We start from the raw sequence: 17,708 nt of genomic DNA, 5'->3' as shown, positions 1-17,708 counted from the left end.
GGCAAGCCTGGGAGGGGAGGAGGAGAAGCTGGGGCGGGGAGCGGTAAAAGCGGTTCCTCTCCCTACCCCGATGTAACACGGTCTCACCTATAACACGGTGAGATTTTTTGGCTCCCGAGGACCGCGTTGTATCAGGGTAGAGGTGTAATTGAAGGAAAATCCTGCCCATCTTCTACATGCATGTAAGCAAAGGGGGGGTAGGGGCGAGTATAAAGTTCACACAGAGGAAGCATTCATCTTGTGTTGCATGGATCCCATATCTGCATGGTGTCCTTAAGCTCCAGTTAACCAGAGCTTTTGGTTAATCAGGGGTACAGTGTACTGTATATTTAGACAATACCTAAAACACATATAAAAACATGCTATGTAGCAAAGATCTATATACAGGTCAGGGACAGCGGACTTACCATTGCACACAGTCAGAATGTGAGGCGAACTTTCCCACACGTGACGGGAACTCAAAAAGATTAGGCCTGAATAAAGACTGGGAGTGGTTGGGTCATTACAAAACCTAAACTTAATTTCCCCCATACTAATTTCTCCCTACTGTTACTCACACCTTCTTGTCAACGGTCTGTAATGGGCCACTCTCTTACCACTTCAAAAAAGTTATTTTTCCTCCCTTGGTATCCTGCTGTTAATTGATTTATCTCGTTAGACTGACCTCACACTTGGTAAAGCAACCCCCATCCTTTCATGTATTTATACCTGCTTCTGTACTGTTCACTTCATGCATCTGATGAAGTGGGTTCTAGCCCATGAAAGCTTATGCCCAAATAAATTTGTTAGTCTCTAAGGTGCCACAAGGACTCCTCGTTGTTTTTTCAAAAAGCATGGAGGACATTCTAGCCTGGTGGATGGAATAGCAACTGAGGAGCAGCTCCATTGTTACAGGAGAGTTTTGATCCCTAGCTCCACAGAAACTCCCCAGTGTACAGGACTGCTTGTTTGGAGAAGGATTTAAGCCAAAAGAAATATAGACATTTACCTTGATTTTTATGAGCAGTTCCTGAATACCTGTGGTTTTTGCCTTTTCTACATAAGCTATCATTTCCATCATTTCTTCTGTGGTCTCAGGAACTTTTAATGCACGCTCTTTAATTGTTTCAAATTCCTTGCATATTCTGTAAAATCATGTCAAAGTTTAAGATTTTGTTTAACTTGGTTTCTAGCTGAGCCATAACACCAGCAACATGTGTATGACAGTTACCAAGCATTCCTGGAACTATTGTTCCAATTATCTCTTTAAAATCACTGGGTCAAGTCCATCTCTGGTGTAATTCCGTGATTTCAATGTGACAGTGAATTTGGTCAATTAGCTGTAAGAGTCATATAAGTCCCTTTACTTTTACCTTTCTAGTAACTCTTAAAATATTTGTTATACAGTTGTTGCAGAAATGTTTTTTCTTTTTTTAAAATAAATACATTGAAACTTAAGCACAGTATTAGGGCCATATATTATTCATTCTCTCTCTCTCTCTCTCTCTCTCACACACACACACACACACAAATGGTCTGCTTTGCATTATAAGAATGTAACCCCATTTTGTCATTCTTGTGACATGGCATCATAAATTTTTGAATAGTATTTGAGAATTTTATCATGCCATCATACATTTTGATTTATTTCTTAACAGTTCATCCCTTACATATATAGATAATCTATAGATGTGTCTCATGTATACAGAGCTTCAAGAAATCTAGAAGTCCTTTCCTCTGGCCGATTCTGGCACTTTACACTTGGGAAGCCAAGAATGCAGTGAAGTAGATCTCTTGCCAGGAAGTTTTCCCAAAGCCTGCCAGCTCTGATAGAAAGGTTGTGCTCTTGCTGGAGTTAGGGCCTGAAGTTCAGTAAACAGATACCAGCCAATGCAAGTCCCCTGAGATACTACTGACATTCAGTTAACCAGGACTTTTGGTTAATCAAGGGAGTAAAGTACAGTATATATTTATACAATGCCTATACAACAGAAATGCAACTATGTTAAATAATATTCCTTTCCACGAAAGTGGTGGTTTATAGCAAGAAAGTATACTCACTTTTCATTTTCCGCTCTGTGATTAGCAACTATTATCTCCATTAGTATATTTGCAAAGCTTTTTGCTTTATCAGTCAAACCCTGTTTCAAATCATCACAGTCCAAACGTACCATAGGGAAATGAGCTAGTAGTGGCAAACTCATGATTTCCTTAGCAAGGCTGAGGAACTCATCTATAAACTTCAAAATGACATGTACACACGTTAAGTTGCAGAAACATTCTTTAAAATATTTAGATCTATTAATAAGATTTATAAATTCTTAAAAAAGCTTTAAAAATAATACTTTATTCTGATTACCATATTTATTCGGAAAAAAAATCCACTTGTGGATATTCAATATGTTTTTGTGAGCTTAACAGCTGTACACCTATTTTTCTCTATTTTTTTAATTATTGCAAAGAAAAATCATACATAAAATGTAGAATTAAAACTTACAGCAGTATATTCATCAAAACTGTGTTCTTCTGCTTCAAAGCTCCCTATTCGTGTGTCTGCTGTACCATCTACAAGCCAACCATACCTTTCAACTGTAATGTAATAATCACATTGAAACCACAATGCATGTACATAAAAGTAGGCTAATTATTTCACAAAATTAACTTCAAGTACTAACGTTCTCATACAAAACGCAGTCTTCGCTCGCTTACCATATCTTTCAAAATGTTCTTTTGGACCTTCCAAGTTGGTCTGGATTGCTCTCTTTAGTGTAGATGAGGCCCAAGCTAGGACATGGTCAGCAAGTTCAGTGTCAAGAGTTACAGCGGTGGCCCCTCCAGCTAGCCAAGAATGTACTGTTTGAACATTCTAACAGAAGCAGAAAATGACAATGATATTAAAAAAGTAAAAGAATAACAATACAAAATTTAGATACATGTTCCTAAAACGTTGGAAAGGTTTTTTTTAAAACTGGGCTTGCTGCTATTATTTATTTGTGTTGCAAAATCACGAGAGGCCCCAATCAAGATCAGGGCCCCATTGTGCTAGGGACCACGCGCACACATGCACACTGAGACTCCCTGCCCCAAGAGCCTACAATCTAAACAAACAATGTATTATTCCCATTTTACGGATGAGGAACAGAGGCACAAAGAGATATACGGCTACATTCCGACACCCTTACTCTGTGGTTAGCCCCACTGAAATCGATTAGGCTACTTCCAGAGTAACGTATCACTCAGCATGAATAAGGTTGTTGGAATCTAGCCCTCAGGTACTTGCCCAAAGACACCCAGGAAGTCTGTGGCAAATCTCAAGTCCCAGTCCAGTATCTTAACTATAAGGCTTTAAACCTTCACACTTTAATTTAAGGGACTGGAGGTGTTAGCTATTTAACAGATATATCCTTTATCCCAAATGTTAGTAATTTGAATTAAGTTGATGATAATAACAAAAACAAAAGAAAAAAATCAGACTTTTAAAGTAAAAATCCCTCCTCCTCTCCACTGCTTAGTTCTACAGTCAGCATAGAGTCTTCCATGACAAACATGACCAGAATTATTAATGTTAAAAAAACAAAACAAAACCCAGAATTTTCACTTCTTATAATTAAAACACTTTCAGGCCGTCTAAATACATGAAAAAGAACAAAATAAAAAAGAATGAGGGGAGGACACGCCCATTTCTTTTTCCTTTAAAGGTCACCTTTAAGTTAAAATTCACCTTTAGGGGCAAGCTTCAGCCTAGCTTTCACATATATTTCTGTAAATATTGCACATGCACATACACAGCCCTCACTTTACAGGTGCAAACACACATGTACAAACTTTAAAAAAAATTCTAACATCTGTGTACAAGCAAAAAACAGTCACCAACTTTTTTCTGTAACTGTTGTTCCTCAAGTTGTGTTGCACATATCCATTCGACTGTAGGTGCGTACCCGGCTTGTGCACAGTTATCAGATTTTTCCCTCAGCAGTACCTTTTCGTGTGGCGTGAGTGCCCTCTGTTGCCTCATGCCATTGCATGCAGGTATAAAGGGAGAAGCTGCTCCCAACCCCCCATAGTCACTGTTTCTTCTTCTTCAAATGACTGCACATGTCCATTCCACTGTAGGTGACTCACGAGCAATTCAAACCGGAGGTGGGCTTGGAATCTACTTGAACAGGGATTGTAGGACCACCTGTCCAAATCTGGCATCATCTCTAGACTGATGAGAGAGAGGGCATAGTGCGAGGCAAACATATGGATCAATGACCAGGTGGCTGCCTTACAAACATCCAGGATGAGCCAGAAAGGCCTTGGAAGCTGCCTGTGATCTGGTCAAATGAGCCAACACTCTACTTTGAGTGAAATACCAGCCTTTCAGTAGCATAGATGAATACAGCTGGAAATCCAGGAAGAGATCCTTTGGGTGGATACTGAATGACCCTTTATTCTGTCCAAAACTACAATGAAAAGTCTTGATAAAGACTTAACTGGCTTAGTCTGATCCAGGTAAAAAGCTAAAGCTTTTCTAACATCTAGAGCAGTGCTTCTCAAAGTCGGTCTGCCGCTTGTTCAGGGAAAGCCCCTGGCGGTCCGGGCCGGTTTGTTTACCTGCCGCATCCGCAGGTTCGGACGATCGCGGCTCCCACTGGCCGCAGTTCACTGTCCCAGGGCAATGGGGGCTGCGGGAAGAGCGGCCAGCACATCCCTCGGCCCGCGCCGCTTCCCACAGCCCCCATTGGCCTGGAGCGGCGAACCGCGGCCAGTGGGAGCTGCGATCAGCTGAACCTGAGGACGTGGCAGGTAAACAAACCAGCCCAGACCACCAGGGGCTTTCCCTGAACAAGTGGCAGACCGGCTTGGAGAAGCACTGATCTAGAGTACAAAGTTTTTCTTAATTTTTACAAGAACGAGACTTTGGAAAGAAAATCAGTAAATAAATTGCTTGGTTAATGTGGAAACTGGAAACCACTTGAGTCAGGAACTTTGGATGAAGTTTAAAGAGAACTTTGTCTCTAAAAAAAATCCTGTAAGGAGGTTCTGATACCAAGGCTCACAGTTCCCCTACTCTCCTGGCTGAGGTAATAGCAACCAAGAAAGCCACCTTGATAGAAAGGTGTTACAGAGAATAGATTTCCAGCTGCTCAAAGGGAAGAGCCATCAACTTTGATAGAACTAAATTTAAATTTCTACGGGGCGGGGGGGATAATCGGGCTGTATACCTGTGTATATAATCTGTCCAAACCCTTCAGAACCCTGATGGGCATAAGGTTTGTAAAAAGCGAGCAGTTATCCACGGGAGGGTGGAAAGTTGAGATAGTTCCATCAGAGTCCACCTTGCAACTAACAGCTAACCCTTATTGCTTCAGAAACAATAATCCATTAGGTGAATAGAAGCTTGAGCCAGGGAAACACCTCTCTGTGTGGGTCAAATGGAGAATCTTGTCTATTTAGGAAGGTAAGCAGTTCTAGTTGAAGGCTCTCTCTATTTAGAAGAACTTCCTGCACTCCCTTAGAGCAACCTCCTTCCAAGGGTGTAAGCCATAAAGCATCCACGCTGACAGGTGGAGGGCATGCAGGAGGGATGAAGTAGGAGGCTCTGGTCCTGGGAAATTACATCTGCATCCCACAAGAGTGACAGTGGAAATCTTACTGATAGAGCTATTAGAGTCAAAACCCAATGCTGATTGGCCCATGCTGGGGCTATTGGTATATGGCGAGAACGGACTTGTTTGACTTCAGACAAGACCTTGGACAGGAATGGCAGGAAGACAGAGCATGCCCTTCAACCAGGATAGGAGGAAGGCATCTGTCAATGAACCTGAGTTGTTGCCTGCTTGGGAACAAACAAAAAAAAAGATTACTTTATTGTTTGCTTTTGTTGCTAACAGGGGGAGTCCTCCACAGCTGGAAAATGGAACTGGACACTTCTGGATGAAGAGAACACCCATAGTGATTTGTGAATTACCTGGTTAAGTGATCTGCAAGAGTATTCTGAATTCCTAGAAGGTAAGCAACTTTAAGGCTGATAAAACTGGCAATGCAAAAATTCCAAAGCAGAACTGCCTCTTGGCATAACTTTTGTGGACTGGGCTCCACCTTGTTTGGTTACATGACTGTTGTGTTGTTGGTGAACACCAACAAATTCTGACCTTGGACATGTGGAAGGAATGCTATGCAAGCCAAATGGATGGCCCAACGCTCCCTAATATGCATAGGAACTTTAGATTTTGGAAAGACCAAAGATCTTGCATCTGAAAGGGGTCCTAAGTGAGCTCCCCCAACCTAAATTTGATGCATCTGTGACTAGGATGATTGCCTATTCTGGAGAAGCAAAGGGAACTCCCACACAACCCCCTGAAGGTTCTACCTACCAGTCCAGGGAGAACAAGACCTGAATAGTACTTGAATAACCATTTCTACATGATGGCAGGCTGATGACTGCACCACAGCTAGCCAACCTTGTAGCTCCTTGAAGTGCATTCTGGCATGCTGCACCACACAAGTGCACACTGCCATATGCCTTAGAAGTTTGATGCAGTTTCATAATGTAGTGACAGGATGTACCTTTAGAGCTACAGCAACAACCTCCATTGTTTGGAATCTCAGCCTTAGCAGGAAAGGCCTGGCCTTTGTAGAGTCCTGGACTGCTCCAATAAATTCTATTCTCTGTACAGGAGTCAAGGTAGATTTCTGCTTAATGATTAGGAGCCTGTGTGTCAAAAGTGGACTGTATAGTTGCCATACTAGCCAGTTGTCTAGGTAAGACTCCTGACTTTTGCAGGAATGCTGCTACCACAGTCATGCACTTCGTTGAACACGTCAGGAACTACTGACAGGCCATAGGGCAATACTGTGAATTGTCAGTGGGATCCATTGACCACAAATCTGAGGAATTTTCAGTGGCTCTAGGGAATTGCCACATGAAAATAAGGGTCTTAAGTCGAGAGCAGCATACCAGTCACCGGGATCTAGGGAAGGGATAACAGAAGCTAGAGTGATCATCCAGAATTTTATTTTCTTTAGGATCTTGGCTAGCAGTCTTAGATCTAAAATGGGTCTGAGACCCCTCTTTGCTTCAGGATTATGAAGAATCAGGACTAAAATCCTTGCCTCTGAGCAACATGGGAACTTCCTCTATGGCCCCCCATGAGAAGGAGAGACTGGACGTCCTGAAGTAGAACATTCTCATGACAGTGGTCCCTGAAGTCAGATGGGGAAGGGGGGTGGGAAGGAGAAATAGAAACAAATTAAAGGGTGTTCCACCATGCTTAGGACCCAGTGATCCATGATGATGCGGGACCAAGCACTTAGGAAGATGGTTGGCAAATATTGGGATGGAAAAAGATATTCTGGGTAGTGGTTGACTGCTCTTAACCAACAGATCAAAATGTTTCTTTAGAGGACCCAGTTTACCTAGATGAACTGGCAGCTACAGAAGAGGAAGGAGGAGGAAGATGCCTCTTGTAACTTCTGCCCCTATTCCTGAACAGGTCCTGGGTATGAGACATGAAAGGCAGAAACCACTGGGTCTGCTGCAGGCAGAACTGTTTTCTTTTTGTCATTAGTGTATAAATCCCCAGAGACTTAAGGGTTGCTCTCTCATCAGTCTTTTTAGAAAAGAGCGAGAGGCCTTCAAATGGGAGATCTTGGAAGGTTTGTTGCACCTCTGGGAGAAGACATGACAACTGCAGCCAAGAGGAATGCCACATAGTGATGGCAGAAACCATAGCTCGAGCCACAGAGTCTGCCACATCTAGACTTGCTGCAAGCTGTTCTGGGAACTAAATTGCCCCCTCCTCCATCATAGCAGTGAACTCCTGCTTTACCTCATCCGGAAGCCTGTCCTTAAATTCCACATTATCCCACAGGCTAAATTCGTACTGACCCAACAGAGCCTGCTGGTTCATGATTCTAAACTGTAAACCTCCCGTAGAATAAAGCTTCCTTCAGAATAGGTCCAGTTTCTTTGCTTCTTTCCCTTTTGGCATTGAGCCCTGGTGTCTCTGTCTCTCTTTTTCATTAGCAGCAGAGAGTTCCAGGGAGCCTGGAAGAGGATGGTTACAAAAATGTTCAAACCCCTGTGAAGGGACTGTTCTTCACCCTTTTTGCAGTGGGAGGAAGGGAAGACACAGTCTGCCATAATGCCCTGACAAGATCCAGAATTGCCTCATTAACAGGGAGAGCTACCCAAGAGGGTCCCGAAGAGGCTAAACTTACCACAAGCCTATGTGATTTTTCTTTTACCTCTTCCAGTTGGATATCCAAAGCTGCAGCCACCCTCCTCAACAAGTCAGCAAGCAGAGCTGTAAACAGGGGAGTTTGAGTTGGAGTTTGCAGGGGGAGTTTGGGGGAAGACTAAGAGAGGCAGGCAGAAGATCAGACAGGCTAGTGAAGGGAGTGTGCAGTGTTCTAGCAGTGTTTTGGTGCTTGTTGGGGGTTTGTTTTGCTGTGAGTGGTGGTGTTTTGGTTTGGTTTGTGTTTCCCAGATTTACAGGATTTAGGTGAGAAGTCTATGACAGATACAAAGGCAGCAGTGGTAGTGACCCAAGCAGTGGAAGACACAATGAAGATGACTGGATGTGGAAGCTGCGGCATGTACATGATCCTGGAGGGGGTACCTGATAAGAGTTTCATCTGCATGAAGTGCCGCCTGATAGAGCTGATAGAAGAAAAGATCCGAGGATTGGAGATGCAGGTGGAAACTCTGGCTGAGTTTAGAAGGGGGTTCGAGCGGATGATGGAGCAAAGACATGAGAAGTCTGAATGGAAAAGCTCAGACTTGCAGATGGAAGCAGGACCAAAGAACTCTGAGGGGAGACTGCTGGGTGAGGAAAGTGGACAGTAGAAGCATGTGACTAAGAGAACCAGGCAGAGGAAAAGACGGGCTAGTGAAGGAGAAATAGAGCTCAGGAACAGGTTTGCGGAGTTGGAAAATGAAGAAGGGGCACAGCAGGTGGTCGCTGAAGGTGAGAGGGCAAGGAAGAGAAGAGCAGCTAGTCCTATAAGAAGAGGGGAAGAGTCAATGGAGATAACAACACCAAACATGAGCACCAGGAGGATACGGGATGGATTGCGGAGGACTGCAAGGGTGAATAGGAATCGAGAGGACTTGCAGCCAGAGGGAACAGGGGATAGACCGGAGAATCGCACCGTCACCAGGAGAAGGCAGGTCTACGTGACTGGAGACTCCTTACTGAGAAGAACAGACAGGCCTGTAACCAGAGCTGATCCAGAGAACAGAAGGGTGTGCTGTCTGCCGGGTGCTAAGATGTGGACCTGAGGCTGAAGAGGATCCTAACGGGAGCAGGAAAGAATCCACTGATTGTCCTTCATGTGGGAACGAATGATACAGCTAGATTCTCACTGGAACGTATCAAGGGAGACTATGCCAGGCTGGGGAAGACGCTTAAGGAAATCGAGGCTCAGGTGATCTTCAGTGGGATTCTGCCTGTTCCTAGAGAAGGGCCACAAAGGTGTGACAAGATTATGACGATCAACAGATGGCTCAGGCAGTGGTGCTATAAGGAGGGCTTTGGGATGTATGGCCATTGGGAGGCATTCATGGACAGAGGACTGTTCTCTTGGGATGGACTTCACCTGAGTAGGGAGGGAAATAGACTTCTAGGATGGAAGCTGGCACAACTGATTAAGAGAGCTTTAAACTAGGAATTGGGGGGAGATGGTTGGGAGATGTCCAGATAATCTCCACGCCGGATTTTAACTTTGAAAGGGAAGAAAACGAAGTAAGAAAGGAAACAGCCATGGGTAGGAGAATGGACATACGGAGGAAGGATAGTGTAAATACCATTCTAATAGGTGATACTGGTGGTAGAATGTCTGGGCCTAATCGGGTAAAGAATATGAGCGAAGCCAAACAGCAAGAATTAAGATGTTTGTACACCAATGCGAGGAGCCTAGGTAACAAAATGGAGGCACTAGAGTTACTGGTGTAGGAAGTGAAACCAGATATTATAGGGATAATAGAAACATGGTGGAATAGTAGTCATGACTGGAGTACAGGTATGTGCTGTTTAGGAAAGACAGAAATAAAGGCAAAGGTGTTGGAGTAGCATTGTATATCTCAATGATGAGGTAGACTATAAAGAAATAAGAAAGGATGGAATGGATAAGACAGAGTCTGTCTGGGCAAAAAATCACATTGGGGAAGAAAGCTACTAGAGCCTCTCCTGAGATAGTGCTTGGGGTGTGCTATAAACCACCGGGATCTGATTTGGATATGGATAGAGACCTTTTTAATGTTTTTAATGAAGTAAATACTAATGGGAATTGTGTGATCATGGGAGACTTTAACTTCTCAGATATAGACTGGAGGACAAGTGTTAGTAATAATAATAGGGCTCAGATTTTCCTAGATGTGATAGCTGATGGATTCCTTCACCAAGTAGTTGCTGAACCATCAAGAGGGGATGCCATTTTAGATTTGGTTTTGATGAGTAGTGAGGACCTCATAGAAGAAATGGTTATAGGGGACAACCTTGGTTCGAGAGATCATGAGCTAATTCAGTTTAAACTAAATGGAAGGATAAACAAAAATAGATCTGTGACTAGGGTTTTTGATTTCAAAAGGGCTAACTTTAAAAAATTAAGGAAATTAGTTAGGGAAGTGGATTGGACTGAAGAACGTGGCGATCTAAAGGTGAAGGAGGCCTGGAATTACTTCAAGTCAAAGTTGCAGAAACTATCAGAAGCCTGCATCCCAAGAAAGGGGAAAAAATTCATAGGCAGGAGTTGTAGACCAAGCTGGATGAGCAAGCATCTCAGAGAGGTGATTAAGAAAAAGCAGAAAGCCTACAAGGAGTGGAAGATGGGAGTGATCAGCAAGGAAAGCTACCTTATTGAGGTCAGAACATGTAGGGATAAAGTGAGAAAGGCCAAAAGCCATGTAGAGTTGGACCTTGCAAAGGGAATTAAAACCAATAGTAAAAGTTTTATAGCCATATAAATAAGAAGAAAACAAAGAAAGAAGAAGTGGGACTGCTAAACACTGAGGATGGAGTGGAGGTTAAGGATAATCTAGGCATGGCCCAATATCTAAACAAATACTTTGCCTCAGTCTTTAATGAGGCTAATGAGGAGCCTAGGGATAATGGTAGGATGACAAATGGGAATGAGGATATGGAGGTAGATATTACCACATCCAAGGTAGAAGCCAAACTCGAACAGGGACTAAATTGGGGGGCCCAGATAATCTTCATCCAAGAATATTAAAGGAACTAGCACATGAAATTGCAAGCCCATTAGCAAGAATTTTTAATTAATCGATAAACTCAGGGAACTAAAGAGAATTCTTTCCTGGGTGTCTGGCTGGTGAGTCTTGCCCACATGCTCAGGGTTTAGCTGATCGCCATATTTGGGGTCGGGAAGGAATTTTCCTCCAGGGCAGATTGGTAGAGGCCCTGGGGGTTTTTCCACCTTCCTCTGCAGCGTGGGACACGGGTCACTTGCTGGAAGATTCTCTGCATCTTGAAGTCTTTAAACCATGATTTGAGGACTTCAGTGGCTCAGACACAGGTTTGATACAGGAGGGGGTGGGTGAGATTCTGTGGCCTGCGTTGTGCAGGAGGTCAGACTAGATGATCATAATGGTCCTTTCTTACCTTAGAGTCTATGATTCTATGATTAGAAAGGTGAGAAGCAGACTCTTGTCACCACCTCCTTAGGTGATGAAGAAGAACAGGCTAAGGGTTGTTGAGGTGGAGCCTTCTCCAATTCCTCCCTAGAAGAATACAGAGTACACAGTTCCCTGTGCATGGTACCAGTCCCGGTACTGGGGGTAGGTAGATGCTGCCCTGTTGTAAATGTTCCCAATGCCCAGCCAATGTAGTAGGGTGGGAAGGGAGTAAAGATGCTGTAGACTGTAGAGGGAAGCCCCAAAGGTAGCAAAAGGCCCACTGAAATGGAGGTGGGACCCAGTTATGTCCAGGGCATTGGTCCTTGGAATGCTGAGCATGGGGGCTGCTGAACAGATCAGCTGAGACACATAAGAATTGACCTCAAAGACTGATGAAGAGCCTTCCTCCTCAGGCTGAGGAGGAGCTGACTCTGTCAGTACTGGAGAGACCGGTTCCAAGTCTGCAGATGGAGGAACAGGCGAGATCATCACTAGCTTCCCTCTAGATGGAAACCTCCTGAGGTGCACTTACTGTAGCAGCCACTGGTACTGAATGGTGCGTTGGGGCTCGAGCCGGAACCACTGAAGCGTATATGGCAGATCCCAGTATTGGTGAGGAATACTGTCCTGAATAGCTGGGGAAACCGGTACTGACAGGTTCAATAATTACTGAACTGCCTCAAAAGCCTTGGTCGTAGATGGCACCAGAAAAGAGCTCTTGGCTCTGTGGTATTGAAAGGTGCATCGGCACTTCAGGGATCAGTTTCAACAGGCCCATCCTAGGCTCTGGAGTGAGTGACCCCTCTTGGTTTAAGGACTATGCCTGGGAGTGCCTCTTCTTTGAGCACTCCTCTGTGTCATTGCCTCCACTTGTTGCTTTCACCGAAGATCTAGACAATGCCTCTTCTTTGGTATCGCTGACAAAGATCTGCCTCTTGATTCAGTCAGATCAAGGGGAGCACTCCTAACAGATCTGGACATGCTTGATACCTGGTCTGCGCAGGAAGGATCGGATGGTAGGCAAACTGCAGGCTCCATGAGCGGATTGTTGAGTCTAGTTGTCTTTTCTTTAAGCAGAGCTTGAACCCCCTACAAATGTCACCTTAGTCACTCACATACACTTCCCCCAGACATTCAAGACAGCTGGGATGCAGGTCATTCAGTGTCATAGACTTGTTACCTGAGTGACAGGTTTTAAAGCCCGGAGAACAAGGCATGAGTCCGGTACCAGTACCAAAACTGGTGATTCCGTGATACTAAATACTAACCTAAACTTACTCTTTCATCTAAACTATGTACAAAAACTCTAAACTAGCCTAAAACTAACACAACTGGTACTATATACACTAAAGAAGGTAGGACTTTCAAATGCAAGGATGGCAGTTCCAACAACCATTACTGGTGGTCTGAGGGAGGTCAGGGATGGCTCTGCCCTTTATACCTGCATGCAGGGGTGTGAGGCAGCAAAGGGCACTCATGCCACCCCAACAGGTACTGCTGAGGGAAAAATCTCCAACAACTGTGCATGAGGTGTGCACAAACCTACAGTGGAATGGATGTGCAATCACTCAAAGAAGTAGTGTTGGGCTTTATGGGTCCAAACTCTATTTGTCAAGCTGCTCACAATGTTCTCACTGGGGAATAGTCTGTGAGACAGAGGGTATCCAGGCCTCCCTCTTTATAGTGTTTAGTGCATATGTTGCCATTGGCAGTAAATACTAATCATTAGATGGCACATAGGCAATCACTGGCTCCTGGTCCAAGGCACACCAAAACACACCTCAGAACTCAGCATCCTGACTGCCATAAGGAATCATGCTCTGCATTGCAGAATCCTTGCAGCAGAGACAATGCACCAGGCTACATCTCTGTTTCTAAACTCTCTTCTGGCCAGGCCAGGATATGATCCTAAATTATTAACATCTTCATATACTCTGTAACGTTACACATACAAACTCCAGAGGTAAATAAAGATTAAACTGCACCTGCAGAGTCTGCCCTATCCGGGTCACTATAAACAGAATGGCTTCTTCCAGATCTTGAAAGCTTGGATAGAACTCCATTTTCTCATCATCAAAAGTCAATTCCATCTTAAACAATGGCAGCCATTTTTTGTCTTCAGGATCAAAAAGCTTCACATAAGCTTCAACGGTTCTTCTCAATAGCTCTTTCAGCTAGACAATACCACACATTGACTTTATTACACGAGAACACCGAAAACTATATATCTCTTCCACTTTTTAAATAAATCAGGATTTCCATTTTACTTCAGTACCTTGAGCCTTGCCCAGGGCCCAATTAAATCAATAGGAGTCCTTCAATTGACTTCAGTGGGCATTAGATCAGACCCTTAAAAGTAACACCTACTTCTGTCAAAGTGTTTTTATCTGCTATTGTTACAATAACACAACTAATATTACTAGTGCCCCCAAGCATTACTATAAATGACAGATAGAATATGATAATTATTTTTCTTTAATTTTTGTTTGCTTACTTTGTGCATTTGAAAGCACTTTGTATATAGTTAGTTTCAACCTTTTTCCTATAATTTTTTTCAGGGTTTGATCCTGAACACACTTACACATGAGCAACTTTAACCCCACTGAACATTATTCATAAGTCTATGTATTTACATGACTAGGTCCTTCGTCAGTTTCCCTTCTTTGTATGTGTGTGTTTGTTTTAAAATACAGCAGCAGGGTAGAGGATTTTTTAAAAAAATATGGGAAATATAATTTTGCAACCATGAAAACTGGCTGGGGAATTCATCAATTTTATCTCTTTTTTTTAACTGATTAGGTTTCAAGTGATTGAGTCTCTTGAAAGAGACTATCGAACTGTTTTATGTCCAAAATTTTCATTTGCTTTGGGGAAAATAAAAACACTTAATACTATCTAAGTCTTTTACAAAAGAAAACTTTTTAAAAATCTGACAATATATTTTCCTAATCTAATTGGATTCCAGACAATAGAGTTAACAATAAGATTTTTTTAATTAAAAATAACAGATGGTATATTGAACTGGCTTATTTAAAAATCACCAAATTATTACATATAAAAGTTAACTATTGTAGGTTCAAAAGATATTCACCTGGTTAGACATAAGTGTAGCCACACAGTTATAGAAAGAATCAACTTTATCTGACTTTACACCCTCTAATGCCTCCTTTCTGGTGAAGAGATTGATAACTCTTGGATACCATGTGTTCAGTAATTTCTCTTCTGTTTTTGAACAGTTTAAAGAAACATCATTCTTCAGTGATTCACAATCAATTGGACCTTTCAAACTGTTTACCAGAAAAAGAAAAATGAAGGACTGATTTGAAAATTAAATTATACGATCTAACAGAACAACTGTGTAGAACTGGGATCTTAGTGTTGTACTATATCTACCAAACTATGCAGTCTATTCTTCCTTTAAACAAAGGTAAGCCTAAGTGACCCTCTTATGGTCAGATTGAAAAGCCCCAAAAACTAAAGAAGAACTGATACTGGGAACAGGATCAGCAACAAAGGTAAGGAAGATAAAACTGGATCTATCAACTACAAGACTGGAGAAAAATAACCAAATGTAAATAGTAAAGGGAACATGTAATAGTGGAAAATGAGGAAATGAGCACCGGTGAAGTTTCTCTACAGCTAGCAATCTTGCTAGAAGAGAATATATCAATTTCTTCAGGTAAAAATACAGGGAATCAATCCTACTATATGTCATATCTTGGTCCACTGAAGTCAATGGGAATTTAGCCATTGAGTTCTACTGCTCATGCGCTGGCCCTAAGAGAATTAATGGGAGAACATACTTCCAATGTATTGATATTACTCATAATGTACAAGCAGATGAACTATTTGTTCACAGCATAGAGTAGGAAAATTATGTTAAATGTTTTACAGTGTGATGTTTCCTACTTATAGGACCTTAAAGAACCAAAATAACACATTAAGCATTTCATTATTCATATATCAAATTAAAATAAATTGCAATTTCATAAAATTTTTATTGACTACAAAAACACTGCTCATATAGCCAACATTTATAATTTTTTAATTCAACAAAAGATATTTTACCTGACATTTGACAAGTCCACTATAAGTAATTTGGAAAATGTTGTGTAACCAATATCCAGTAAAATTTTCAGAGTAGGATGAAGAATGTGCAAGTTTGTGAGGATCTGACTTCTTGCTTGTATAAAACTGTTATGCCATGGTCTGGAAAAATCCAGACCTCTGAAAAAGTAAAAGCAACAAGTGGAGAGAACAAACAAAACAACATATTAAAGAACTTCAGTAAAATAGCCTCCAGATCTAAAAAGTGTGATTTTTAAAATAAAATAAATAAATTATACATACACACACACACACACACATATATATATATACACACACACACACACACTTATGCAGGCAAGGGTGTTATGCACATATCTTCAACATAATGTAGTGGAAGTTATGTAAATAAACTGTTCACTCATCCGTGAGATAATACACTCTATTTCAGATCAACTGGTTTTACCACAGGTTCACCATCATAAACTGTGATTTCATCAGATATTATTAACTCAGAAGGGTCAGACTGGATTAGTATTTGGGTGAGAGATGCAAGTGCTGGTTATTCAGCAAACGGCACTCTTGCTTCTAAATAAATATACCAACAAAATGTGATAGTGGGGACTCTGCTGCCATAATTGCCATCTTTCAGATCAAATTCAAAACCAAGTTCCAGACTACAAGTGGTCGTTAAAATTCCCACTGCACTTTTCAAAAGAGTATTTGTATGAACCCTGACGTCCTAGTCAAATTCCAAATTAGGGAGTTATATTCTACCTAAATCTCCCTACAGTTTCAACTAGGTATGATATTCTTCACTTCCTGTCCTAGGGCTGGATCCCGCACCACTGAAGTCAGCGAAAGCTTTGCCATCGACTTCAATGATTGCAGGATGAGGCAGCCAAAGTGTAATGAAGTGTTGCTTTCTCCCATTGAAAAGCCGCATTTCATTCTAGAGGTGGCTACATTTCAGTTGTGGGCAACATGTTCTTTATGATTTGCATAATCAGGGCCAGATTCTGATATCCTTATTCATATTGAATAACACCTTACTTCATTAGTCCCATTGACTTCAAATAGAACTACTCTTGAAGAAGGGTGATGCTCAGTGTGAGCAAGGGTGCCAAAATGTGCTCCGTAGTAAAAAATTTTAAAGAATTAATGATTCATTTGGATGTAAACTGCTATATAAGAACAAGGACCTGATTACTGCTGAATTGCAGAATCAACACTAGGGGCCCAGTTATCCCATTATTGTATTTATACATCTCAGTAAGAGTAGGGAGACCAGACAGCAAGTGTGAAAAATTGGGACAGGGGGAGAGGGGTAATAGGAGCCTATATAAGAAAAAGACCCCAAAATCGGGACTGTCCCTATAAAATCGGGACATCTGGTCACCCTAAAGAAGAGTCACTCAAATGTAACTGAAAGGGTAATTAGTCACTAGGCTACTTCTTAACTTAATTTACTCACAAAGGCGATACTGGTAATGGTCCTTCCTTTTCATCTTCAAGTCCTTTTACATCAGGTTTCACAAGAACACTTCGCACTAGAATGAATTTATAAATATGTAACCATTAGAAGGAAATTCAACTCTCTTTAAACTCCACAAAAGGAAACTGGCTGGTATTTTCTCTGTCTTTCCCTGGAGAGGACCAAGACTCTGGTATGACGGAGATTTAACTATCACTCAAATCTTCAAAATATTTTCCCCCACAAAGGTCCCTGATGAGGCCATTTTAAAAGTTTGTATTGTCAAGTATGTTTTGCGGAAAACTGATATTAAATAAGGAATCTCCTTTCCTATCAGACTGTCCTTTAATCTTCATAAGGTTTTGGATAAACTAGTGCTTAACATGTAAAATAATTAGAACACTTAAAAAAACTTCCACTGGAGTGTATGTGACAGGGCACTCTGCTGCCATAAGTGCTGTCTTGTTCATATCAAATTCTAAACCAAGTTCCAGACTATAAGTGGTCATTAAAGTTCCCACTTTTCAAAAGAGCATTGGTAGTAGTAGGGACACTATGAACATGCCAGCAACATTTTAAATGAAAAGA

General features: G+C 41.9%; 1 protein-coding gene across 2 annotated transcripts in view; it reads right to left on the bottom strand.

Moving 5' to 3' along the window:
* The window catches only part of DNAH12 (dynein axonemal heavy chain 12), a 168,935-nt gene that overhangs the window by 138,807 nt on the left and 12,420 nt on the right, over window positions 1–17,708 (bottom strand). For both annotated transcript variants that reach the window (XM_026650210.1, XM_026650209.1), the window contains exons 5-12: window positions 17,121–17,196; window positions 15,668–15,826; window positions 14,691–14,886; window positions 13,585–13,773; window positions 2,689–2,845; window positions 2,477–2,568; window positions 2,041–2,219; window positions 989–1,124 (exon numbers count right to left, since the gene is read on the bottom strand). In XM_026650210.1, the coding sequence (XP_026505995.1) occupies window positions 989–1,124; window positions 2,041–2,219; window positions 2,477–2,568; window positions 2,689–2,845; window positions 13,585–13,773; window positions 14,691–14,886; window positions 15,668–15,826; window positions 17,121–17,196 (1,184 nt within the window). The remainder of the gene's footprint in view (window positions 1–988; window positions 1,125–2,040; window positions 2,220–2,476; window positions 2,569–2,688; window positions 2,846–13,584; window positions 13,774–14,690; window positions 14,887–15,667; window positions 15,827–17,120; window positions 17,197–17,708) is intronic.

The sequence above is a fragment of the Terrapene carolina genome, unplaced genomic scaffold (genome assembly GCF_002925995.2).
Source record: "Terrapene carolina triunguis isolate 2854851 unplaced genomic scaffold, T_m_triunguis-2.0 Scaffold89, whole genome shotgun sequence".
Lineage (NCBI taxonomy): Eukaryota > Metazoa > Chordata > Testudines > Emydidae > Terrapene > Terrapene triunguis.
Note: the sequence above shows the minus strand (reverse complement) of the source record. Positions and strands in the feature narration are given on the sequence as shown.